Source organism: Pleurodeles waltl, chromosome 7 (genome assembly GCF_031143425.1).
Source record: "Pleurodeles waltl isolate 20211129_DDA chromosome 7, aPleWal1.hap1.20221129, whole genome shotgun sequence".
Taxonomy (NCBI): Eukaryota; Metazoa; Chordata; class Amphibia; order Caudata; family Salamandridae; genus Pleurodeles; species Pleurodeles waltl.
In genome coordinates, this window is record NC_090446.1 from 23,604,808 (window position 1) to 23,632,609 (window position 27,802).

At 43.4% G+C, this 27,802-nt stretch overlaps 1 protein-coding gene across 1 annotated transcript; it reads right to left on the bottom strand.

The window, feature by feature from the left end:
* Positions 1 to 731: 731 nt before the first annotated feature.
* Positions 732 to 27,226, bottom strand: LOC138303578 (C-type lectin domain family 2 member L-like). The gene is made up of 5 exons (XM_069242843.1): positions 26,924 to 27,226; positions 23,085 to 23,183; positions 19,097 to 19,275; positions 12,129 to 12,232; positions 732 to 2,030 (listed from the first exon to the last, which is right to left on the bottom strand). The coding sequence occupies exons 1-5, from the start codon at positions 27,120 to 27,122 to the stop codon at positions 1,898 to 1,900; spliced, it is 714 nt and encodes a 237-aa protein (XP_069098944.1). The 5' UTR covers positions 27,123 to 27,226; the 3' UTR covers positions 732 to 1,897.
* Positions 27,227 to 27,802: the final 576 nt, after the last annotated feature.

Below are 27,802 nucleotides of genomic sequence, written 5' to 3' on the forward strand. Positions count from 1 at the left end.
TTTTCGCACTTCTTCAGGCACTTCTAACCTCAATGGTCTGGTTCACCCAAGGTGGAGGGTAGTGCTGCAGCAATACCAGTTTCCACTGTTATATCCTTCCTGCCTTCATGTTACAGTTTTGTGCTAGCAGTCCTTTGGGACCACTGAGTACTGGGATGCTGTGTCACATGAACAAGGACTGACATGCATGTTTCCATCGATCCTCCATCGGCCGATATGGTCAGCAAGAAGAGATGCATGGAACTTGTCCACTGATTTACTGGCTGCTCATTCAGACTGATTCATGTTTATTTGTTGGATGTGGTGTCTTCCTATTTGCCTTGGTTTTCCAGTATGGATTTCTGTCTTTTGAAATCTAGGGCCATATGTACGAACACATTTTCCCATAGACACAGAATGGGTAAAACCCTTTGCTACATCTGGCCCCTAGTCTCTTATGTGATCAGTAGCAGTGAACAACATTATGTATTTTTCTAAAGCATTATAGCTAAAGCAATGTAGAACTCTCATCCAATAAATTAAAAGCATCTTACCTCTAGGGCCTGCTTCCAAGCAGGTATTTGTACTCAGTGCCTTAAATGGCAGACATCATCTGAATCAGAGCTTAGAGTATCTGACCACCCCTGATCAGAAAACCATTTATACCTGGAATGGCTGCAACTGAAGCACTGTACACAAGAGACAAGTGGTGCACAGCAGAGTGGAAACAATCACACACACAAAAGAGAACGTTCGTGGATGCGTCGTCTTTATTTCACAATAATGCAAATAATACCGTCATATGGGGGAGTGTCACAGCTAAGCAGTGCCTAGAATATGAGGACCCTGGGAAACATTCAGGCCAAGGCATGCAGGTAGATGCGCTTTCTCAAGTTGTTTCATTATATTGGGGGTTATTACAACTTTGGAGAAGGTGTTAATCCGTCCCAAAAGTGACGGATATACCACCAGCCGTATTACGAGTTCCATAGGATATAATGGACTCGTAATACGGCTGGTGGTATATCCGTCACTTTACCGTCACTTTTGGGACGGATTAACACCTCCTCCAAAGTTGTAATAACCCCCATTGTCTATTTCTGTGCTATCACTACACTCCATATTAGGTGCAATATTCATAGAGCTCATGCAGTTGGAGCTTGCAAGGTGCTGAGCTACGGACAGCAACAGCGAAGGCTTAGGATTATAAAGCCATCCTGCGCCTGTCAAGCACTGACATAAAATGTTTAATCTGCCAAAGTGGTGGAGCAAACTGTTCCAAACTAAAGGAGTGGACTCAGAAAAGGAAGAATCACCTCTCAGGCAATGTAGGCAAGAGACTAACCATGTGAAATTAAAAGATAACTTAACATTCCGGTACGATGGTGTTGAGCCACAACCATTTTAGAGTGCCACTGAGACAACATGGACTCAGGACAAGATCACACAAGGGAGAGGCGAAGTAAAGATCTGCAGGGAACCCAAAAATGTCTCCCAGACATATCCTGAAGGCTCTGCAGCTCACCCACCAGAGATACAGGAGAACCAAGGCATAGTGCATTGCCAAAGCTAGTCAAAAGCCTACAATCCGTGTCGTGGACAAATGAAATTCGACCACATGAAACATACCTTACAAAGTAATGTCAATTGCGGGAGGAAGACACTGCTAGGAAGGGGTGCATTGGCCTTACATCAGTTTGTACTTGAATGGTCATGCAAGGAGGCCCCGGGTGAATAATTCTGTCACCAGCATGCCAAATTGGTGCCGTTTCCTGCTAAGAGACCCGCTTTACCCTCACATATAGTTCTGCCTTGTTTTGTACAGCGGTAGAGTTCTCGTCCCTCCGCTATCAATACCCGGAGGGCAAGCAGGCGTCCACTACTGATTACAAAACAGATCGAGGCTTCAGCAATTTCATCAACGCTCAAAATTGCTTTCGAGGTAAGAGCGACCCATGGTACACACAAAGCTTCTTGGGGCGCCACACTCGGACAGGTGGATGGTGCTGATGTTTACGTAGGCGCAGTCACCAGGGTCCTGCAGGGTAAATCTGAAGGAAGGAGATACAAGGTCATCATGAACAGAGGAGTCAAAGAATTTGATACAGCAACTACAACAAAGATAAGAAATACACACTGGTCGCGCTGGAAACCGTCAAATCAGGATGAAAAGCAATGGGATCCCACAAACTAAGGGACATACTTAACCCACTTCAATGCACAATAGGAGGCAACACAGCAATGTCACCTGAAAAACTCTCTCAATTAACGTTTAAAAAAAACACATTGAACCTAATCAAAAAAGGTACATAAAATGCATTCCTTTCATTGCATATTTCCAGAGGTCAAGTAATTCTTAAAAACATTCTAGAACTTATTTCAAATACTTTAGTTAAATATTTTACTAGTTTGTGACGAATAAGGTTGTATAGCAATAAACAAAGTGGCTCTGATGGTGTTCTGCGACCCTCGCCCCCTTCAGACTGGTAACACCATACCAGAGGGAGCAGAGAGAGCAATGCATTTGTGGATCCTGTGAGAAATATCACAACACTGAGTCAGCATCATTCACTATATCTTCCCTTTAGAAAATTAGACCCAGGGCAAGGTAGGGATAGATCACCAAACCAATTTAAAAGCAATAGTACTCTTTTTTTTTCACCAGAGTATTTCATGGTGGTCACAGATTTCTCTTTTTTTTAAATTTATTTTTATTAACAGTTGTTGCATTCATATACCAGTTCACACCGCTGATGAGGTTCCGAAGGACACATGCAGTGGGGCCGCACACTGCACAGTGGGAGCGCTACGGAAGAGAATGTGCTGGTCAAGTCGCATATATGGCCAGTGTTTTTATGTTGTGCATGAAGACCACTGTTGTGCTCCAACTGTGTTTTATAGCTGCAGCTATGCCGGAATTTTAGTACAAATAGTGAGAAGCTTAGCACTGAGTGATAATGACTGGATAGTGTGAGAGTACAGCTGCGCCTATGCACGGTGTATAAGAAAAGTGAGAAAAGATGCAGGCAAGTGGATCCCTAACAACTGTCGGATGGGTTGTATCATACAGTTTGAACCATGATGAATCGGAATGAAGATGCTTCAAATTTATAGACGCCCGAATCCACCCAGGACTCACAGAGGAGCAACCCACAGGAACTGGCATGATACAACAAGCCACAGTTTATGTCGGAGGAGATCACTGTGCAGTGAAAAAGGATCAGGTGACTGCCCAGGTGTGGTAAGGAGCAATCAGGGAGCAATTCATAGGAATGGGCATCACCGATGGCGGTGGTACATGGTCTTGAGCGTGTACACAGCCGTGGTGGAGTGGAAAGCCGAGACAATGGGCAAAATGCAGTGTCGGGGAGCGGCAGGGAATGAGCGTTATAAATATTATTTGTTCTGAGAAGTCAACCCAGGAGTACCAGGGGATGGACTCGTAGGAATGATCAATATAGAAATCACTCTGACTAAGGAGCAGTTTTTATTCAGAATCCAGTTTTGAATCGAAAAAGAGAGTCAATGTATAAGCCGGTCCCCTAATGTATGCTGAGGACACCATCCAGGAGCAGCCTACAGAAATGGGCATTGTACAACTGGCCACAGTATGTAGTCTGATGTATATCCCAGTGACCAAGGAGCAACCCATAGGAGTGGGCATTGGAGAGCCCCAAGCTATGTGGGCGGCGGAGTCTATGCTAAAGTGGCAGAGAAGCGACCCACAGGGATGGACACTGCACAACCAGCCAGTGCATGTTGTCTGTGGAGTCCAGGCCTCAGTAACAAGGAAAGGCTCACAACAGTGGGTAGCATGGAACAGCAGTAAGTGTAGGGGCAGATGGGAATCCCCTTTAAAGAGTAGGTAATGTACATGGGGGCAGGGGAATTCTCCTACGGAGAGGTGGCAGAGGTGCAGCCTCAGAACCCTACATCACACTTACATAGGCCCACTCAGATGTGCAACACAACCGGTGTGTGCGCAAACGAGGCCACAAGAGTCAGTATGGCACAGGCAGCGAAACTGCTGGACAATCTAAATAAACACACTTGTTAGGGATGATCTATAGGACTTACTGTCATATCCAACGCTCGATTCAAATGTTCTTATTTTGTTGTTTAATCCCTGATTCAATACACTTCTATTTTAGATTTGTTAATTATTATTTTTTTCATTCTAAGCCACTCCTTAACACAATAACCCCTTTTCTGCCACATCCTCAAACATTAAGAAATTGAAACGTGTACTCCTCTCCCCTTTAGCATAATTACCGAAGCCATCTACACATTACAATACCACTTCTTCTCAGAGCTCTTTTCCCACAGCCCTGCAACACAATGAAGTTTCTAATATTTTGTATTTGTTACGCGCTGAAAAAATGCTTATCTCCCCAGTCTTATTACGAATCACACCTTTCATTTTATGGCAATAACAGATACTTAGTTCAGTGAAGAATCCGGGGGCACCCTAATTGTCAAACTCCCAACACCTATAAAGCAAGCGTCACAAGCTGCTCAAACACATAAGGGTGGAGTCACCGACTAACACCCTCGCCTGCAACCCATTAACACCCAACACTGGTCCCTTCTTTAAAAACCCTACAGTTCATTGCAAAATGGTCAACCTTCTGCCTGTCATCATCTCAATTGTATATACACCACTCAAACACAAAAACCCTGCTAGCCTCATTTCCAGGAACACTGCAGAACTCCTAAACTGCAGCAACGATATCCTTAGCCTACATGATTTCAACATCCACACTGATGCGCAGACAACCTTAACATGTGACTTTGATGAGCTCATAAACAAGGGATTCCACCAATACATAAATAACCCAGCACATGCTGAGGTTCATACTCTAGACTTAATATTCACATTCAACTCCCTAGACACCAAATCCAGTATCTATGGCCCTGATTTTCTGGTCCGACAGTGCATGGATTACTTTATCCACACCCTACCAGAAACTTCTCATTAACTCCTCCCCCACCTTCCAAATACTATACCATTAATGAAAAGACGGATGGAAAAAAACAAACCTTAGTAAGGAAACCTTCCACTTTACCCACTCCTCCCACAGCAGCAGACTCAACCTATATTACATTACTACAGTACTACGGCAATACTAGAGCAGAACATTACATACTTGGACACACTTGTCACAATCAAATACAAGAAAATATTCTCATCACAGAACACCCAAAAAAAACTGAAAACTGATTGTACAAACAAACATCAGGAGAGATACTGCTATTAACTCCTAAGCCATCATAACTGTATCCCCCTTACTACCTCGCACAGCTCATGGTGCCAACAATATCTATATTTCTACCACCTGCCACCACGCAAGCATTTCTATCAAAAGGCCAAGAAACATCCATCCACCTCCTGTACCAGTGAAAATAGCTTAAAGTCTATTTGATTCGGACCTGTACTTCGCACCAATTCTCACTCGAGTCATCATGCCTTCCAGACTTTTCTACTGCCCCGCTCAAGAGTGTCCAAAAGGCAACGGTTCAAAGGAGAGCTAACAGAATTAGCATCAACCTGAACAAAAAATGACCACATTTTTGCTCACTTAACTAAAATAAATTGGCTTCCTATCAAACAACAACCGATACAAAACACTCTTCGTATCATCTGGAATTCCCCTTCCCTGACCCCCACCTCGTGACTTACTTCCCGCCCTCCTCTGCCGCCACCTTGGCCATGCACATTCAGACTTGAATTATTTTCTGGTAAATGCCTCGCATAACACAGAATCAAACGAATAATTTATAGTGAAGGACAAAGCGGGCACAGCTGAGAAGTTCAGGGAAAGGATGCGAGTGGAGGCCAGGATAGAAGTTCTAGCTCTAGCCATAGACCCGAAAGTGGAAGACACAACAAGAAGATTCCTTTAACATCTGCGGCCTGTATCTGGACTCCCGGGCTGTAACCGGTCGTTGGGGTCTGCACAGGAGTGAACATGCCACAACCATTAATACCACAGTAGTGACTTTAATGGGTTGACCAAGGAGTGGTGAGCGTGCCCTGCAGCAGGTGCAATTAGGGAAACAATCCAAAGAGGTGTTAAATGGTAGTCCTGTGGAAAGATGCCCTACATCGCTTTAAGATGATTAGAGGTGGTGGAGAGGAAGGGCTTAAGGAGGATGGATTAGAGGTTAAAAAAAAAAAAAAAAAAAAAGAAGGGCAAAGGAGGGGGCATCAGGTCGTGGGCCCTTTCCAGGAACCAACAGGTCCATACATGGATGACACCATGTCTCATGGCCGGACCTGGGGGACACAGAACAAACTGTGTAGCTGATTGGCAAATGAAGAGGCCCAGGAGGAAGAGGCCGCTCTCCAGGGAATAAGACCTACTCAAAAGGGAAAGGATGCACAGCAAATACCTTGCCGTGTTACCTTTGTCACTGGCACATAAAGCTAACAATAGGACCCTTAACTTCCAGTTTCAAACTTCAAGCAGTATTGCTACAAAACAGTCGCCATAGCCACATGAAACATTAAAAATGTCAGCATTTGCTGGGGCCAGTAATAGTTGCGTAGTAACCATTTCATGATTCCAAAAACTTTCAGGGGAAAAAACAATACAACGTTAGTTTAACAGGACCCCAATGTGTGTCATTTTTGTGTTTGGGATTTTAAATTGGTGGGTTTTAGATCTTTATCAAGTTTAACTAAACACAAGAGCGCATTTCCATCTCCCGATATACAAACGGAACTACTCAACTTAGTTGTCAATCAGATGAGCTTCGGAGGTGATGCTCTTAAGTTCTAAAGTCAATACATACACATTAAAAACAAGAAAATGCCAGCATGCACCATCGATACTCTCAAAGCCTGGAATATGACTGTGTTAGTTCATCTTGTGGACTGCTGAACAACTGAAAAACTAGGCCAATGTAGCCGAGAGGTGTCTATGCCCATTTTGTCAGAATTTATCAAACAACTTTGATCTATCAACTCCATCACAGACCTAATTTGGGCCATGATCTCTCAAATTAACAGAAACAATAAAGCAGAGGAATAAGTATTTCTGCACTGTGCTCTATCTATTCAGTAAAATGTACTTTAGACAGTGCATCAGCCACGTTTCTCCAGCTAACTATAGTAATCTGGCAAGGAGGATTTTAATTTTCAAACAATGTTACTAAGGCACTGGGCTATAGCAGTAGGGGTCACCCTCAGTTCCCTTCCTGAAGATAGGCAAAATAAACTCTAATGCGCCGGGAAGATGGACTTACTCTGCCAGCAGTAACTCAACCTGGAAAACTATTGTTAACAAGGGTTCGATAAACCAGGGTGGCATTTGTGAACATCACCACATACCCCATAGGAGGATAGGCCGTTATTTGCAGAAATGGATGCACATACCGGCGGAATGAGGAAACCAAACCAGTCAGTCACTAAATCAGTTATAACTTCTTGATGCAAAGTGCAGAGAGGTGATCAGTCTAGCTTTTTGGCACTAGGGTAGGGGCACAAGAATAGATATTTATGCCTGGGTTTATTCTTGTGGCAACAAGACTCGAAAAAAGTGTGGCATTGCTTTATCATGGCCCTACTTGTGTTTCCCAGACATTGCCTTGTGTAGAACACTTTCAGCAAATCGTATCCAGTTCAATATGTTCTGGATTAGATGTTCCAATAGTCTACAGACATCGTTTCAATATTTCACATTTTTAACAAAGCACAGGTTTCTAGACGTTCAGCTAGCAATGGGAATAGTTCAATTGCTATCTATGTGTCCTCTGACTAGTGCTAAGTCACTGATTTTGAGAAATTACAGGGTGTGCCCAATTCAATTCACAAAAGTTCACTGAAACCCCACTCATACCTGGCTGATGGATACTGGTGTTAACATAAATAAATAAATAAAATAAGAGCGAACAAAATAATGGGCTTTGAACACATTACATTTTGCAGACATGAAACAATAATCATACACAGCTCTATTAGTATATTTGTGAAGAAAAGAAAAGTATGAAACATCTGGAATTGTTATTCCTGCCTCAGTCCCCGTCCTCTAGAAAATCTGTGGAATACTTCTTGTTATCCAGTCCCACTGTTTCATACATCTAGAACAAAACATTTTCTCAATCAACTGCTTATAAGAGGTTCCAAAAGTTACGGTGGTGATGCGCTGCTGTCACAAGTAGGATGAAATCTAACAATACAACTCTCCCAGCTTGGCGTACACTTGTTCCTACTGGATGGATATGAAATACCAAACGTTTAGTAATGTGTCTCTCCTTCTTGCTCATGGCGGCCGTGGCGCTTTGAATCTGCTTGCTTAGGTCAACTGTTTTACTTTTCATTTTCAATTTATGCGGCAAGAAAGGTCCAGTTAGGAATTTACAACGCTAATGGCTTTAACTCGAGCAAACGCGAGAGCCATTGCATTGCAAACGCTTGTTGTTTTAGTTTTTGCAAGGGATGTCTTTATTTCATGACCATATCACTTATATCTGCAACTACACTTCTTTATGTACTGTGTTCTGGAACTGGGCTGCAAAGTAGTGCTAAAAGCTTTTAAAATAAAGTGCAGCAATTTCTGTGTGCGCGCATGTTTCAGGGAAAGGTGTTCCAATAGCTCACATCTACATACAATGTACTCCTCACTATCTGTGGCAGGATGTATCATTACCCGTTCCACATTATCTCCAGGTAACTGATGGAGCCTGCCTGTCCCACTCGAGCTGGTAAGTTGATTCAAACCTGTACTTGCCTAAGGACCCCAGGCAGACCTGCTAAACATATCACTTGAGCCCGGAGAAAACAAGACGAGCATCTCACAGTGAAGGTATTCATTGAACTTACCCTTTATACTGGCTCTCCATAGGAGGTTTCTTTGCGAGATTCATTAACATATAATTAATGCCTCCTTCTAAGTGACTCTATAAGCATGTATTTTTTTAAATTAACTTTTAAAAACAGAAAAATGTTCTTGTATCAGTTCACACTGGAAGGGATCCCAGTTGGAACTGTATAATTTCAGACTGTCTGACACTGAAGGAGTGAGTTTATGACACTTTATGCCTAATTACACCACCAAGTATCCACCGAAGAAAAAATAAAAGATCTGAATATCGAGAGCACACCTTAAGAGGAATGGTGCTCTCCCCAGAATTATTAATTCTGGAGAAAGAAAGGTCCCCCCAGAATTATTGACCTTGAATATGTTTTGTAGCAGTATAGAACACACAAACTGGTTTATTGCAGTTGCCTGACTCAAAGGGATTGCTGATAGACATTTCCCAAACCAGGAATTAACCACCCCCTCGTGTGTGAACACACATCAGACTTCCTTTATGGGCCTCAGGTTTATATTCAGACAACACCACTAATAAGAGCAGACGCCTCTGATCTGCTGTGTCCTCAAACGCTCTATGAAGCTAGTTGAAAACATTTTGGCCCACAAATACCAAATTCCCAGAGTCTCTTTATTGGTCAGCTGAAAGAAAGTCCCTTTAATTTGCTCCTACAGACATCTGAGCAGACTGAGTAACTACAGCACCATATGCATTCAAGATAACCGAGTCTGTAGTACATTTAAACTATTCTTTTAGTTTCCTTATCCAGGGACTTAGCAATCCTGTAATTAGGACATCTCATCACAGAAGCAGAGACTAAATTACTACTGGTTGAAGACAAGCTCGAGGAGTTAACTGATGGAAAGGGGATGATTTCCATATTCCTTTCTTGGGTGTCAGCGCCGCCTAAAAGGATGGCGGGAGCAAAAATGATTGACTTTTTGTGATCCATCATCCTCATACCCGCAACAATTACACACTAAGGCGCTGACTGTTGCTTCCACGGTATCACTTAAAAGAAAATCCAAAGGTTCAGATCAAAGCAGCAGATCTCTAAGACTGGTGCTGCCTGATCTGGGAGGTCTTTAAGTGCATGAAATAATCAGGTCACTGGTTGAGGAAACTGGAAATACTCAGAGCCCCTTCAAAGGCTTACAGATCACCTTCATCAGCGACTCCTCCTAGACTCCAATCCCAGGAAACTGGCTTAAACTACTCAAGGTGGTAAGTGTCCGCAGTAAAACCCGCCTACGGTTCTCTAGCTGCAATTTCAAAAAGACGTTTCTGGGGGATTGCCTCTTTTATGTAATACTTTATAGATCTGGTATTAGCTAGTGATTTTACACAACACATGGTACTATACTTACTATGCTTACAAAGGCTTTCAGCTTCCCTGTCTAGCTAATGCTCTGCAGTAAAGTCATTCACATTGTGCTTCAGTCAACCACAATGTAGAGTGAGGGCAGCGGGTCGGGTCTGTTCAGCCTCTGGCTCCTTTCTATGGAAGGGGCCGCCTTTCGCCCAAGCACATAGAAAACATCCTTCTCAGTGCCAAGGACTTGAGCCAAGTTTTAGAAAAATGTTCTCTCCTTTGTTTTTACATTTTTTCGTAATAAAGGTTTACTCAACATTACAGAAGCCAGTGCAGTGGGTGAAGCCATTATGCAGACAGACAATGACACATCTGTTGATCATCCCACGGACTCACGTGGCATCAACAAAAGCTGGTCCAGAGAAATACAGTCAGTCCGATGACAGTGTGCGCTCCACGTGCACCCACCGTGGTGCCAAGGCTCTTAATGTAGAGGGCAATGTCTCTGCCACAGTGAACAGTGTGCCAAGAGAGACTGAGGGGTGGTGTCTGGATGTTACAACTGAGGTAGCAGAGATTGGGGTACAACCCCTCACTGAGCACCAACATCGTTCATTCTTTCTGGCAAACACTATGAACTGTGGCCAGAGGCATCAAGGAATAACAAAAGGGTCTGTGTGATGAAACAGCTTATCAAGGAGTAAGGCGGAGGCACCTGGAAAGGTCATCTTCTCATCACATCAACCAGAACATTTCAAAGCGCCCATTGCAATGAACATTCCGGTAGTGCCTCTCTAATTACAAGAGAAAAATGAATTTACTAAGGTGTGGCATTTTCCTGTCAAAGTGTAGAAAAACAAAGATGAAGATGGCAGTGCGGAGGTCAAATAACTCTTAGGGAGGTGACTCTGTTAAGACACCGTGTGTAGTAAACATCTTATCTTACAGAGCAGAAAAACAGCTAGCAAGGTCCCCTCAGATCCAAGCACTGGCTACACAAACATAAAGTACAAATATTCAATGAAACACTACATCTGTCCTAACACACAGCACATGAAGAGGCTGTCCTGGTTACATCTGTCCTAACACACAGCACATGAAGAGGCTGTCCTAGTTACATCTGTCCTAACACCCAGCACATGAAGAGGCGGTCCTGGTTACATCTGTCCTAACACCCAGCACATGAAGAGGCTGTCCTAGTTACATCTGTCCTAACACCCAGCACATGAAGAGGCGGTCCTGGTTACATCTGTCCTAACACCCAGCACATGAAGAGGCGGTCCTAGTTACATCTGTCCTAACACCCAGCACATGAAGAGGCGGTCCTGGTTACATCTGTCCTAACACCCAGGACATGAAGAGGCGGTCCTGGTTACATCTGTCCTAACACCCAGCACATGAAGAGGCGGTCCTGGTTACATCTGTCCTAACACCCAGCACATGAAGAGGCTGTCCTGGTTACATCTGTGCTAACACCCAGCACATGAAGAGGCTGTCCTAGCTACATCTGTCCTAAAACCCAGAACATGAAGAGGCTGTCCTGGTTACATCTGTCCTAACCTCCAGCACATGAAGAGGCGGTCCTGGTTACATCTGTCCTAACACCCAGCACATGAAGAGGCGGTCCTGGTTACATCTGTCCTAACACCCAGCACATGAAGAGGCTGTCCTGGTTACATCTGTCCTAACACCCAGCACATGAAGAGGCTGTCCTAGCTACATCTGTCCTAACACCCAGCACATGAAGAGGCTGTCCTAGCTACATCTGTCCTAACACCCAGCACATGAAGAGGCTGTCCTAGCTACATCTGTCCTAACACCCAGCACATGAAGAGGCTGTCCTAGCTTTGATGTGCTTTAAGAAGGTGTTTTAGGAGTGTCTTAGAGTCTACTTCCCAGAGCCCTGCATGAAGCTCTCAGGAAGAGCCATGCACTCTTGGGAGCTCAGCACTGGACGGCAGTCAATAGATATGAGGGATCAGCTGGCTGGCTGGGGATCTCAGCACTAAGAACAACTTACTTGTTGGTGTTCAAAGGAATACGATTCACCCACTGCATTTCTCCTTCAATCCTGTGTAGCCCAATCCAGGGTGGATTAAACCACATTCGATGAGAGAGAAAATCCTGTGCAAGACAAAAGAAGGAAATTAGGTGTGACTCTGATTAACTGCACTACAATGCTTCAGAGAAGAAGTCAGCATAGAAAAAACATTCACCTAAAGCCCAGACCCTCAGGGTGTGCATTGTGGATATTGTGTTTTGCAGTGTATTTGATCATAAACTTGGAGCTTCAGCTGCATTGAGCTTTTGGCTGATATCATCTATCCATGCAGTGACATTCAATGCTTCCCAGCGCATATCTACCCCCTCACCTCTAATGTCCTCCAGGCCCTTGCTCCTCTAACCACAGGCTCCACTAAATGGATCAAAACGTATCTGGTAGTGGGGGGTGGGGGAATATTACCAGATCATTAAATACCCCAAAATGCTTTCCACAGCTGCACCGACCTCACTCGGCACCCACCGTTGAATCGGGCACTACTCTCTAGGAGCAAGTAATGAAAGCAGCGTCTCATACAAACATGAATGCTGTGGGAACATCGACTACTGCCACAGAATACTACAATTACAGCAGAATATGCTAGTAGTGCAGTAATTAAACTCACACATAATGCACTAGGCTGCTAATCCTCACAAGGCACCAATGGCAATGCTGTCTCTTGGGGCGGAAAGGCCTCTGCATGGTGATGGACGCGCACCCCTTCTCTGAGTGCCCAAATGTGCTATTGTGATTCTTAATGCAGGTTTTTGTTGTCATAGGCAAACACGGATCATGTGTATAAACCATGACATAGGCCTCTCTCACGGATTGGGGTCTTGTTGGACCAAGAGGGGGGCCCAATGTGCTACCCTCATATGGTGGAAGGCTTCTGCTTTCACCAGAGGTTAAGCAGCACAAGTGTGGTCGTGGCAGCGTACTGTGCAGTGATCAACAGAAGTAAACATTTTCTTTAGGTCGAGCATAGCAGCGCATGATGTGTTGGTATGTATCTGGGCTTTTAGCCACGCCCATCACTATCACTCGTTCATGCGCTTGCCCTTCAAAAATCCTTTGACGATACTGGTAAATGCTTTACGTTTGTCTCTCCTTAGGGAGGTTTTGTTACCGCCTTAGCTATCGGTCCTGTTACATGGCTAATTGCACTTTTGCCTTGAAGCTTGACTGCGAGCAAACTTATTTTTCTTTTTGTGTGGCTCATCTTATCGCCGATGCTCATGGAGGCAGTGGCGCTGTGAATAGGCTTCCTTATGTGAAACTGTTTTACTTTTGGATTTCAAGTTATGTGGCAAGAAAAGTCTGGTTAGGAGTTTACAACGTTAACAGCTCTAACTCGAGCAAATGCGAGACCCACTGCACTGCAAATGCCTGCTTAACTTGTGTCACTTGAGGGAGGCCTACAGGCTCATTCACTTTTGAAAGTTTTGCTGCTGCGTGCTTAACTCACGCCTGGCTACCTCAGAATGGTGTAAAGTAATGCGCAGCACAAACGTGGTGTATCTGTGCTGGGTATGTGTGTGCCTGGGGACAGTGCCATAAAGGCACAATGCAGTACCGTATAGCGTGTGCATGGTGTATACATGTGCTGAAGATGCATGTGCTTGAAAGTGATACAGTATGTGAATCACGTAGTGCTGTGCAGTAAAAGCAGGGGAAGTGCATGTGCTGGGTGCATTACCTGCGAATGGTACAATACATGAAGAGTACAACACATGCTGGATAAACGCCATGTGCTGGGGGTACGTGGTACTGTGACTGGCACAATACATGAAGGATGCAGTGTGTGCATGGTAGGTGCACAGGCAGGGTGTGTGTCAGACTGAGTGATACAGTACATAAAGGATACAATGGGTGCATGTTGAGTGCAAATGCTGGATGTATGTGTGCCTCTGGATGATAAAGTACACAAAGGATACAGTACTGAGTAGCGTGTATGCTGTATACATGCACTGAGCATAGGCGTGCCTGTGGATACAACACCCAAGCCTGCATGGTGAAACATGGAGTGGAAAAAGAGAGATCACTTGGACAGATTTGTGGATTACTGCATTCCTGTAAGATGGGTGAACACACACTGGGTAAGGGAGGACCGGGCCCCGTTGCACACTTCAAAGGGTTCTCTTTGTTTCAGTGAGAGGTCAAAAGGAAGGGGCCTAGGCACATCTCAAGAAGAAGATAGGGTGATAAAAGAATCATAAAGAGCCAGGCTGTGTTCCCTGGGCTAATCTTTTGGTGCACATTTCTGCTGGGTGAAAGGACATCACCCAGGGAATCCAAGACCACCTGTCCTGGAGCACCAACACCTGCTGCTTACCAAGACCAATGTGCCCAGTGAGGAAGAGGAGAGCGAGGGAGCAAGGTCCAGTGGGCAGCCCTATAAGGTGGACTCCCTGTGCGAGCTGTGAGGAAACTGCTGCTGAACCAACCAGGCCATTGCCCGTGTGCAGGACTGAGTCAGTGACCCTAGTATGTCAGGACACGACCATTGTGAAAATATTGGTAAAGACTGACGTTCAGTAAGGGCCAAAACCTTGCATGGTAGTGGTGCAGCGACCCTGTATGCCAGGTGGGTCCACTGTGGTAAAGAGTGTCGTGCAGTAAGGGCCGAAGACTTGAGCAGGAGTGGTGCGGCGACCCTGTATGCTAGGAGGGGCTGTTGGTGGAGGAAAGACTGCAATGTAGTAATAGCCAAAGTCTAGTGCAGCAGCGATGAGGCAACCACGTATCCAAGGAGGGGCTGCAAGGAATAAATATGCCTTGTTGACCATGCTGAGCACGTGGACAGCTAGTGGTGGTGACCGTTAGGTCACAGAATGCAAAAAGGACTGCAACTGGTTCAACCACATCGGATGAGTCTGAATGCATTGGGAACATTGTCACCCAGGTGTGGGATCAAGAGCAGAATCGTTGTAACCATCCCCCCCATCCCCCACCCGCCAGTCAGTCAGTACTGTGTCAACACCTGCAGGAGAAGCCGCTGGAAACGTGTGAACACTGCGGAAGCGCAAATGCAAGGTAGAGAGCCTGCGTCTCCAGTACAGCCACTTAGTTTGTGTGCAAGCGACTAACCTGACGTGGACTACAGTCACTGTGAATGTCTGCGTAAGGAGGGCACTTCAGGAATGCAAACCCTTTCCTCCTGCCGGTGTGAATATGATTTGTTTTGTGCCTGATGGCCTCAGGGTAACTTGCTGTTAAGTCAAGCATCTGTGCACAGAACACTACTGACTGTAAATCAAAGTTGTAAAGGACCCATGAGACCGGGACTTCTAGTGAGGCATACCATGGATGTTACCAATAATGAATGGGGAATAACCATTATTGCTAACATGAGGAGTAACTGGGACAAAGAACTTTGTTCTTAATGTTAACATTGCTGTTATGTTTTAGAACAGCAGTTCCCAACCTATGATCTGTAGCCCCCCGGGGGTCTGTGGCACATTCCCAGGGGGTCCGCAGGACTGGGCCGGAAGGAAGGCACTTGTGCCTCTGACAGAACCATGTGCGTGTTTTTATGTTTATTACTTCCTTTGTGCAACTGTTTCAAAGACAAAGCTTTCTGACAAAAATAAAGCGTCAAGATAACTCTGGTGATTAATGTACCTGCTGGGGAGAAATGGTAATTTTGTCTAGTGGCAGTTTTTACACATCTCAGGTAATGTAGATGGTTAATGTGCCTGCTGCAAAGATTGTGTATCATGCAAAGAACAGTATTTTATGTGCATAGCACAGTGGGTTACTTTTGTGCAGTTCATAAGTTACAATCGTGATCTAGCACAGTGAGCTATGATCTGCCAAAGAGCTGCATGCAAAATGCACGGCAAAATTAGAAAGATATTTTTTGGTTTTTTTTTTTCCCCCAGTCTTTCATTTTCCTTATGCTGCTAAAAAAGATTTGCTTGCGGAGAAATACATTCTTATTATTAAAGTCAACAGTTTGTGTTATGTTCTGAATCCCGAGTCTAAGCTTCCTCAAACCAAGCACTCTTAGAAAATGGCTACCAGTGTGGATGACATGTGATTCCTAAACCTTGTAGTCCCCTTTAAAGTGCTCCGACATCCTACACTGGTATGAGAGGTGCTATAAAACAAATGAATTGCATGTGACAGAGAGGCTATGGAGACATAAGGCCCTTATGGTTTTACTTCCTTTCCCCCATCACATATTCATGTGAAAAAGCTTACCCAGATCTTATGTACCTTAAAAAAAAAAAAACTGAAATTGCAAGGGAAACGTAGAATCTGACCCGAGGATTCAGCTTTCCTAAATAAAACTAAACACTGAAAAGTTAGTCACCGAGATGCAGCACAAACCTTCCCCTTGAAATTTTTCATTTTGTGCATGTTTTTTCAATATAAAATAATCATATCTTTAGTAATTTGATTATTTGTTTGGTGTGCGCTTCTTTGTATATTTTTAGCGAATTGCTGTTTTTTGTTTGAAATTTAAATTGTACAATTGCTTGGGGGTCTCCAGCTTGCAGTAGTGATTCAGTGGGGGTCCTGAGGAGTCAAACCACTGCATTAGAAGTTACTGCTGTAGCAACCTCCTGTGATTTGTCCTATATGCCTTTCACCAACAGGTGGGACTCTGGCATTTCGCTTGTGATGTATCAGACTTTCTAAAACAGTCTTCCCTTCACCATGCCAGCTGCTAGAGATTGGAAATCCTTCACTGTACAGCATTATGGAATATGTATTTGCTCTTACAGCAAAATTAGATACTGCATATGATCTTTTTATTGCTATGTCCCCTGGATCCGGGAGGTTGCATCTTCTGAGATGATATTACCCTGTGTTGACAGCGCCTCCCATAAGATTATCCACCTCTATAAAGACTAGTCAATAATAAAACCTAATCAAAAATGTTACTATTCAACTGGAAAAGGGGTCAGGAAATGGTTTACAGAGGAAAATGGAGCCCAGGAGGGCGTCTTCCTATAATTATTTTGGAGGCTTGGTTCAGAGTCAGAGAGCCGCACACCCCATATAGATTAAGATTGAACTATTGTGCATCGTGTTATGGGCTGCCACATTTCTATGAAGGTCTGTGTGCTACGGGCTGTAACATTTATATGAAGGTCTGTGTGCTTTCAATGGTAAGGCATAAACTAATGACCGGCAGACACTAGTCATTTATTTTCTTATAACTGTGGGTATCCCACAGTCACATTTTTTTTTTTTTTTTTTTTTAAAGAGGTGAGAGGTATGTGGACAAACCCAAGACCCCAGCGGCCCCTGACAGCCACCACCCTGGCAGGAGTCAGCCATTTATTTTTGTAACCAGAGGTACCAAAGTGCCCATCTGCAGAACTCACTTTTTTTTAAAAAAATATATTTTTAGGGGGGGGGGGGGTAGAGGGGAAGGCGTAGCCATGCAGCCGCTGCCACCTCCCCCGCTAGCACCCATCAAGGGTGCTGCGGCAATAGGTGAGATTGTGGGCAGGGAATAAATGTTACATTTCCTGCCCGTGCTCCCCAGGCAGAGAACACAGCAGCATACTGTGGGATGGGGTCCCTGGGACACTCCGTTGACCAGATCCCAGGGGTGGGGTCCCCAGGGACAGACTACAGCTGGAGGGGGCAAGTGGGTTGGGGGGGGGGGGGGGAAGGGAGGTATGATGCTCCCCACCCACTTTAAAAAAACATTAAATAAATTAAAGTAAATTATTTCTATTTTATTTTTTAAGAAAAAAGCCCCTGGGATTGAGCCCTCGGAGCTTCTCTGATGCACAAGGCAGGATGCTGCAAGCCCTGCTCCCCATAATTTCTGATTCGGTCCCAGGGGATGCAGTCTTAAAATCGGACACTATAATATAATATAATACCAAGGAACCCAAGCCCGTACATGGAAGTAGGAAAGCATTTCTAAGGTTCAGATCTTTTTCCTAACGTTGCACCTTGTGGGCTGACATTTTAGTCACGCTGGAAATATTCTGCTTTGTATTAAAAGGAAAGGGGACACAAGTACGGTTTGCTTCTAAAAGACTCTATTCCTTGGATGAGTCAGCAGGTGCAATGATGCAGGCTTATCTGTGCTTAGTGGTGATACTAGCTTGTATAGCTGAATCTCTGGGCATGAACCTTGAAAGGTTTGAAATAATCAGCTTACTTTTAGTATTTTGAGGGCCTAACTTGATTTTGACTGTCTTGAAATACACCCGAGATAGCATATTTAAATGTCAAATGTTCTTAAACGTGACGATGTTTTTTAATCTTTAATAAACTTTACTTGAAAAGCAATAAAACCAATGCTTCATCTACCTCAATTTTGATTTCATCAAAAGGGGTCAACAGAACGACTAGGCATAAAACCTGTATCCATTATTCCATCCATTTCTATTTCCGTCACTGTCCTCCAGTAGCTCAGTGTGTGCATGGTGGCAGATTAAGCTGTGCGTTTAGGACTATGGGCCAGATTTATATCGTGGCAGACGAGTTACTCCATCATAACGGTGACGGATATCTCGTCCGCCGAGATCTAAATCCCATTATATCCTATGGGATTCAAATTTCTGCGGACAGGATATCAGTCACTGTTATGATGGAGTAACTCATCGACGAAGATCTGAATGCATTCATTAATTTTGGGTAAATGCATGTTGTGCCACTGGGCCTGAAATGAGGTGCGTTTGCTTGTGTAAAGCTACTTTACAGTAGCAAATATAAGTGATACAACAGAACCCCTAGACCACATTTGTGTCTAAGAAACAGCCAGAAAGTTGTAGCTGTCTCAGTGTGCATGTGACAGTGGTGATTTGGAAACCCTTCTTCAACCTACTGTGGGGTCAGCCTTGAAACATGACTTGGACATTCCACTTAAAAACACATTAAGCCCCACAGTGAAGGACCACAGGCTGCAGTAAAGATATCCAAGAGTCAGCACGTTTGTTGTTTCTCATCCATGATCTCTCCTACCATGGTCTTACCAGCTGCTCCTGGTTTCGTATTAGAGCGAGGGAGGCACCCAAAGCAGAGCAGAAGGCCTGGCTAGAGTTCCAGTCGCTCTCAAAGTCTGAGAAGTAGTAGCATGTTCTCTTGTAGTACATCCAGTCATAGGGACACGGTTCCAGCTTGGGGGGCTCTTTTGCAGCAATCCGTCGCACAACTAGCCAGATCAGAAGAAAAGCAAAACAAAAGGGGGTTAGTGGAAATCAGAAAACTTAAAATGGATATAGACGCTAGAAGATTACAGTCAGGATGATCTACGAATAGTACAAGTGTGGTCTTCAACTTCTACTACGGCCAATCAAACATGCTAATTTTCAGTTGACGAGGCTGCCTGCAATGACAACATCTTTACTAGTGCACATGGAATCAGTGCAGCACAGCCTTCTGGCAGATTGTAGACCCTGGCACATGCCCTAAATACATACACAAGCACTAGTGCCACACTGGGGGGAGTTCTTCTGTACATGGACATGTCGCACCGTAACCTCCTAGTGGATCACAGTTGTAAGTTGTTTTGCAAAAACACTCTGGCAGACATACAACCTCCTTCCACCTCCTCGTCAAGAGACTCAAACTGATCAGTTTTCTTTCATTTAATGATCTGCTTCTCTGTGAACAATACACAACCATGCTCTGGTCACAAACGCGTACGAGCTACATAGTTTTAAGAGCAAATATGCAATCCAGTTTTTTTAACCTTCATTTTTATGAGTGTATACACTCAGTCTTGCTACAATTGCCATGTCTCAATACATAAAAAGGAAAGAAAGGGTTTGGAAATAAATAGGGGGATATACTGGGACGGGGGTGGAGTATCACAAGAGTCAAGTAAGGCATGGGAGACTGTCTCAATAAAAAGGAAGAAAGGGGGAGGGATTGGATTGAGGGTATCCACATTACAAGAGTAAAAAAAAAATCAGCCCGAAGAAAGCAATTTTTCATCTAGAAAGGCTACAACCAAGTTGTTTAGGTCAACCTGCTAAAATCCATCCTTGTTTAAAAAAAAGTTTTTACATTGGTTCGACTAAAACATGTTGTCGGAACCACTTTCATCAAGCTGTTTTTTTCATACAAAGCACAAAGAACCAAGTGAGCTGTACCTTATCACAAAGAAATTATCCCGTTAAACAGGCCAGCCGACTGCAAACAATGATTATGCTTTTGAAAAAGGATTTGTTTCTCTCCGTAAGATTCCATTTGGAAGCCTAGGAGCTTTCATAAGGAGGATATTTCAGACATATACAATTTAATTGTGATTCCCCTTCCAGAAACCACCCCTGGATCATCAACTCTTCAAGGAGCAAGACAAGCCCTTATGGAGGATGCACAAAGTAATTGTAGGAGTACTTACCTGCTGAATATAACACGTTCCCTTTGTTTCTCTACTGCAGCACAGTTACTTACGCATTTTATATCACCAAGTTTGCTATCACAATGATTTCATCACAAAAAATATCAAGTTCTTTCTGAAGAAATGTACTATTTTTTATAAAAACGATTTGATTTATGTGGCTGACGAGCTTTCAAACATCGATATCCCAAAAAACACTCCTACCTAAAAAGTGCTAAGTTGGGTTCGAGGCAGAAAGAACACCATCCTGAAAAGAATCTCTGGCAATTCAAATCGACATGATCCGTGTAACTGGAGACACCTCATGCTGCAGAGGAGTAACAAAAACTACCTGGTGTGCAAACAAACGTCCCCAAAGACAAACTCTGCGAGTGGAAAAGTGTAACTCATTGTTGATCAGTATTCAAAGAAACAGTAATCAATTAAATATACATAATTCATAAGAGTACTGATCTAAGATCACCAAAAACCATTGCTCTGTTTAACAAACAAAAAAAATGTGCAGAGCAGAAGCACAGTTTTATGCGTGCCAATCCCATCCTCCAATCGCATGGTTCCTTCCACCACTTTTTATGTTTACAAGGTAATTTCAAAAAGCGATCATCTGTTGATTTTTAAGGGAGTAGGCAGAATAACTGAAGACCATGAAAGATCACTTTTTTTAACCACTGACTCGAACTCATCCTATCAGCCACAACACCCAATCTCTCGCCTCATCTATTCTACCTTCGTCTATCCTTCGTTACGAGTTTTGGTTTTGTGTGGTCTGGGGTAAGAGACTAAGGGCCAGATGTAGCAAAGCCTTTTACCCATTCTGTGTCTATGGGAAAAAGTGTTCGTACATATGGCCCTAAGTACCAAACCAAATACGTAAACAACACTCAAGATAGATTAATAATGTTAATGCAATTTTATTTACCTGTAACTTTACCTAGATGTATGTTTTTTTTTTTTTTTTTTATTTATTTCCCCAAATGAAGCTCCGTGTGATAAAACAAAGTGGCAATTGTATTGCCTTTTCAGCAAGTGACTGAAATGTTCCTTGCTAGGGACTCCAAACTAAATTAGACGTTATCCTATTGGCGGGGGATACTCTGAGATGCATTTTCTTTTTTGGAATGAGAAAAAAAATGGGGATTAATTCACATCTTTCTTCTAACAGAGTAACATGTTTAAGCACAGCGAGGCTCATTATCAAAACTCTGTGAATGAAGGTCATGCGTGTTAAGAGATTGATTTACAAGTGCAAGCCTACTTTCCCAGCTCAAGTAAGTTGGCTTCACACCAGTAAATGGATTTACTTAAACAGATACTGTGTATGCAAAGTTATCCCACTTGGAGAGAAGTAGCTATCCCAGGGCAGGGCTGGCTGAAAATGTGTGCATAACTTCTAACTCGCAAATACGTGGACAGTCACAAAGCTTTTTCCAACCCCTTTAGTCCCTGGAATGTGTACAAGTACATCTATTTCGAGAAGGGGAAAAGAACACCAGTCCAAAATGCGTGATGTACGAGGAGTACGTTTTTTGAAAGGTAGAAAACATCTTCATCATGTGCAAATGTCAAACAATAAAAGTAAGCAAATGCAAATGCTTAACTTTTTGCTTGAAAGAACACGTGTGCACATTTTTTGCACGCAAAAACTCAAATTAATAAATGTTTCCTCTATTACTCAAGGAATGCCATAACTAATGCAATTTTCAAGCAGCACCTGCAAGAGAATTGTGAATTCCTGAAATGAGTAAATCTGCTTCTATGCAGGGTTGTAAAACTTCTGGGTGCAGATTTACCCCTTAAGAATAAAGCCCTTTGTTTTCTGTTTACCTATTTGTTGTGATGAAGCCTTTGCCGGAGTATAAATGAGAACCAAGAGAGATCAATATACAGTCAATCGGACCGATTCGGTTCATTCAGAAGAGTGAGACACAACACAACACTTTCGCACCCGCTTAATACTAAGAGGGTAATAGTAACATCTGCAGTTTACACCATATAGAAAAAAAAAGGTGTTTTATGAAGCAATGTGTGAAAAACAGAAAGCTAATACAAAACTTAGCTTTTATTATTACCATTACCGGGTAGTTCTTATTCAAGTTTATTTACATGGATCCATTCTCAACTCTGTGCAGTGAACAGCTTCATTTTGGTCACTTTAAATCATCATGTTTTAGTGATATAACTAGGATGTGATTCTCAATAAACAAGCATTTGCTCTGATAAATACCATATTATACATTTTAATTCATAAAGCCTGATAGCTGGCTTTAAAGGATATCACATAAAGCTAAATTAGACATAAATATGCTTTTTTGTGAGACTGCAAAGGAATCCATCACACGTACTACCAGGTTCTGCAAGCTGGACACACAGCCTAGGCGCATATATCTGTGGCAGGTTAATGTCACCTGTGGAATGTATTATTTTACAGACGTTCTACTCCTGCAGTACCCATCTGCTGTACCAGGCATACATGGTAAACCTAGATCTCCGCAGCAGAATAATGTGGGGATGTTTTCCAGCACACAGTCATAAGTGGGAAATTTTGGCATTTTGCAATGTTACAAACACATTCTTACTTGATAAATATTGTTATCGTGCAAAAAACAAATACTTACTGGTCAGGTGGATGAGGTTTATCACCGTCACTGCAATCATTATCAAGATGACGACCACGAGTGCTGCCCATCTCCAGATGTGAATATTAAACCAAAGACCTAGAACGTAGTAAAGACCATTGATTTGGTATCAGAGGAAACACGTTTGTTGGAACGTATCAGTCATGGTAAAGAGAGCATGGAGAACAAACGGTAAAGGAGAAAAACTCTTAAGAGAATATTTCATGAAAAGGTCTGCTACTTTAGCCAGTCAACCATAAGAAAACGATGTACATATATACCCATAAGAATCAATTTCCCAAATAAGAGAACTGGTTGAGGCGTGCGAAAGACTTTGAAGTTCCTACATGAGTCTCACTAGTTTGTGAAGGAATTTCGCCCATAGTCACAGTTTCAGTACATTTTCAAACTTCATAAAGTGAAAAGTTTGCCATAATTTTCCTTTGTAGGTGCAATTAACATTTCCAGAACAGCTAATAGCGGACCTCATTTGGTTTCTGCTAATAACACAACCTAAATAATTCGTAAGCAAAGATTAATACTATCAGATGGCAAATACAGAAAATGTATACAGTTAATACTGTGTTTTCCTTTTTTCCTATAAATTCCATTTTACGAGTTCAGTATTAGCGATTGTACAATGCTCTTCTACACTTGTCTTTCCATGTTTATTAATGCACCTTTCATAAGTGGGCGAACAGTCTGCTGGGCATGACATTCGTATATGTTCAAATGGGAGAAGGGACCTTGTCAAGACACTTATGGACACTAAGGCCCATATTTATACTTTTTTAGCGCCGCATTTGCGTCGTTTTTGACGCACAATCGGCGCAAACTTACAAAATACAATTGTATTTTGTATGTTTGCATCGTTTTTGCGTCAAAAAGCGGCGCAAATGCGGCACTAAAAAAGTATAAATACGGGCCTAAAGGTCCAAAGAATTTGGGGCCATATGTATCAAAGGGTTTTGCCCATTCTGTGTTGATGAGAAAATGTGTTCATACATATGGCCCTTGGTGTTTTATTAGGGCACTGCAGCTGCTGCTTCCATTCAGGAGATAAGAGGGTGATGAGCAGCTAATAAGTTCCACCATGTAAGCATAAAAGTGAGAAAGTTACACATAAGGTTTCATTTTAAAAATGTCAGGTTTGCTTTTTACTACAATGTAATTTGCAAGCAGGATCAAGGCTACAGATGTCCGTTGATATATCAGTAACCTTCTGTTGCAAAAAATATATAACAATTAATAACAATAATAACCGCTAACTGCAAAAATAATAATAATAATAATAATAATTTCAGACTCAAAAGAGTATAAACATTGCTTGCTCAAAATGCATTGGTGGAAATTGATTATAACTTGAAAAATCAGCGAACATTAGATGAAGGACTATATCTAATAACCATCGAGGATCTGGCCATAACGTTACACATATTATAAAATACTGACTGCGTTAGAGGAAATAGGGTTGGGTTTGAATCCCTGATAAGCCAAGCCTCGAGGAGGTTAGCCATCTCATTTTAGAGTAATAAATAACTGTGGTTAATTTACTACTGAACTATGCTATATCACAAGGACTTCTCTGAATCAACAGACTCTTCCGCCCCCTCGACCCCCACCAATAATAATGTAAATGTTGAAAATGAAATGGAAGGAATAGCAAATACCTGTGAAATCTCTTGGTCAAGAAGCCTCAAGCAACAAAACTAGCCCTCGAGTTACACAGAACTCAAAGAGCTTGAACAACTGAGGTATAATGCAGGCTACACTCATATCCTTAGGTTTCAATCCGCAGAGCTATCCTTTAAGGTGTAGTGTTCTTACAGGCTCAGACCACAGAAGTAGCTCTTCAGTTCAAATTGAAACTACAGACCTGGTCCTGGAGTTGAAATATATCATATAGGCCAACGAGAATAAAGGCTTCCCTCGGGTTTCTCAAAATTGGCATTTGTAGTCCACAAATATCAGGACTTCTATATATCCCAGCTATCCTCTGGTTAATATCTATAGCATCGCCTTAGACAGAGATACTATATCCAACAACCGCAGAAGTGTACAGCAGGGCAGTGCCTAGGACTAAGGAAAGCGTGCAGATTCCCTATGGTTGCTACAGCCTGCACAAGTGTTTTTCTCAGAATCGGTGCCAAGGTCAAACAGACCTCACCTGCCTCAGACAGCAGAGTTATAAGTATCAGAGTTACAGAGCTCATATTGGTTCAGTCCTGAAATGGCAGGAACAAGCCCCAAGTAACACCATTTCACGGGCTCAGACCACAGATTAATTATCTAGGACAGTGGTTCGCAACCTGTGGTCCGCCGACCCCCAGGGGTCTGTGACACACTCCCAGGGGGTCCACAGGCCTGGGCTTCTGGAAGGAAACACGTGTGCTTTTATATTTAAGACATTTGTGCAGCAGTTTTAAAATCACAGCAGAGTTCCCTGTACAACCATCAACTTTCAGGCAAAAATAAAAACGTCAGGATAACACTGGTGATTAATGTTTATGATGGAGAGAGTTAGTTTTGTCTTGTGGCAGTTTTGACTCATGGAAGGTAGCACAGGTGGTTAACATGCCTGCTGCTAAGAACGTGTATCATGGAAAGAAAAGTATTTTATGTGCATAGCACAATGGGTTACTACTTTTGTCACAGAGATTCTTGTGTTCATAAGTTACAACGGTAATCTGGCACCGTGATCAATGAACTGTCAAAGTGTTGCATGCAAACTGCATGGCACAAATTAGAAAGTTTGTTTTATTCCCAGTGTTTCATAACCTTATGCTGCTAAAAATGGTTTCCTTGTATAGAAATACATACTTATTATTAAAAGCAATGGTACCCAATGTGTTATGTTCTTAATCTAGAGTTTGTGCTTCTCCAGGCCAAGCACTCTTAGAAAATGCCTACCAGTGTTGAGCACATGTGAATCCTACACCTTTTAGTCCCCTGTAAAGTGCTCTGACACCCTACACTGGTATGTGAGGTGCTATAAAACAAATTAATTACATGTGACTGAGAGGCCCTTGTGATTTTATTTCCTTTCCTCACCTCATATTTATGTGAAAAATCTTTCTCAGATCTTATGCACCTGAAAAATAAAAACAGAAATTGCTTGGAAAATGTAGAATCTGACCTGAAAAGTTAGCTTGCCTAAATAAAACCAAACATTAAAAAGTTAGTGGCCAAGGTGCAGCGCCAACCTTCCCATTAAAATTGTATCGATTTTTGCATATTTTTAAATTATAAAACAATATCTTTAGTCATTCGAGTATTTGTTTGGTGTGTACTTTTTTGTGAATTACTGTTTTAATGTAGGAAATTTAAATTGTACAAATTGCTTGGGGGTCTCCGGCATCCAGTAGTGATTCAGTGGGGGGTCCTCGGGAATCAAAAGGTTGGGAACCACTGATCTAGGAGATCACTCAGATCATAAAGGTTTCAGATCGTTAAAGAAACCACGGAAGCAAACTCCCGCCCATCCAGAAGTCGATGCACTGCAAGGTCATTAAAAACGCAGGGCAGAGAGGCACCACTCCCCCGGTAGGACTCTACGGCTGCTCCTCTCTGCAAGCTGTAAAGGTCCAAGAAGCACATATAGAGGAAATAAAGGCGGTTCTTTGTCGGCAGGGCACAGGTGGGACACCCCCTCCAGTAGCCCCCAGGGGGGACACCCCCTACAGCCTCCAGGAAGGACACCCCCCAGTAGGAGCCCCCCCACAGCTGCCAGGAGGGTCCCCCCGGGACATACACCCTAACCAGCCTTAAAATGAAACTACGACCCCCAGAACGCAACGAGCCAGAGACAGCCCGGGCCCGATGGCAGCACAGGGCCCCACCTTCCACCCGCGGCTCCTCCGGCCTCAGCAGCGCTTCCTGGTCCCGCACGGCGGCCGCGGGGCCCCGGCCCTTGCTCCAGCCGCCCAGCGCCCACTTCAGCTTGGCAGCGAGGCCGCGGGAGACCAGGCTGGGGGCGGCCCGCGGCGGGCCGGGGTCTCCCTCGACCGGCGGTGGGACCTCGGGGGCAGCTCCCGGCATCTCGGCAGATCACCGGCGTAGGAGGGGACCGGACAACCGGGGATACGTGGAGGAGAGGACAACACCGAGCACTTCCGGGTCCCCGCCCTCCACCAATAGGAAGGAGGAGCGACGCCCGCGCAGTCCGTCTTCACTTTCACTTTCACAGTGAGCACTCATCGGGAAACTACAGGCATCGGCATTGAAGAAGGACAAGAGATTGGCTAACCTTAGCATAGACATAGAAGAGGGACAAGAGATAGGCCACAGCTGCTCGAGCCGAGCCAGACATCTGGCTTTCAGAGCCCGGGCTGCACAGGGCGAGCCAAGAAAACGTAGGGCACGGAAATCGCGCAACATGCATCATGTAAAAGCATGACAAAAGTATTTTCAAAATCAACAAGCATTTGCAATGCAATTGGTCTCGCATTTGCTTGCGTTAGAGCAATTGGCATTGTAAATTCATAACTGGACACTTCTTGCCACATAAACTGGTCAACCCTGCCTCATAATTTCGTCTTTTGTTATCATATCATTCCAGTGGCCCTGCATATAACTAAAGCACTTCCATTTACCTTCCTCTGGGTGCAGCAAAAAAATGAAAATGTTGCCATTTAGCATCCTAATTTAAATTTGCCATGCTAATTCCAATAGAATACCAAGCACGACACAGCTCTTTTTCTTAAATATGCCTTGTTTTA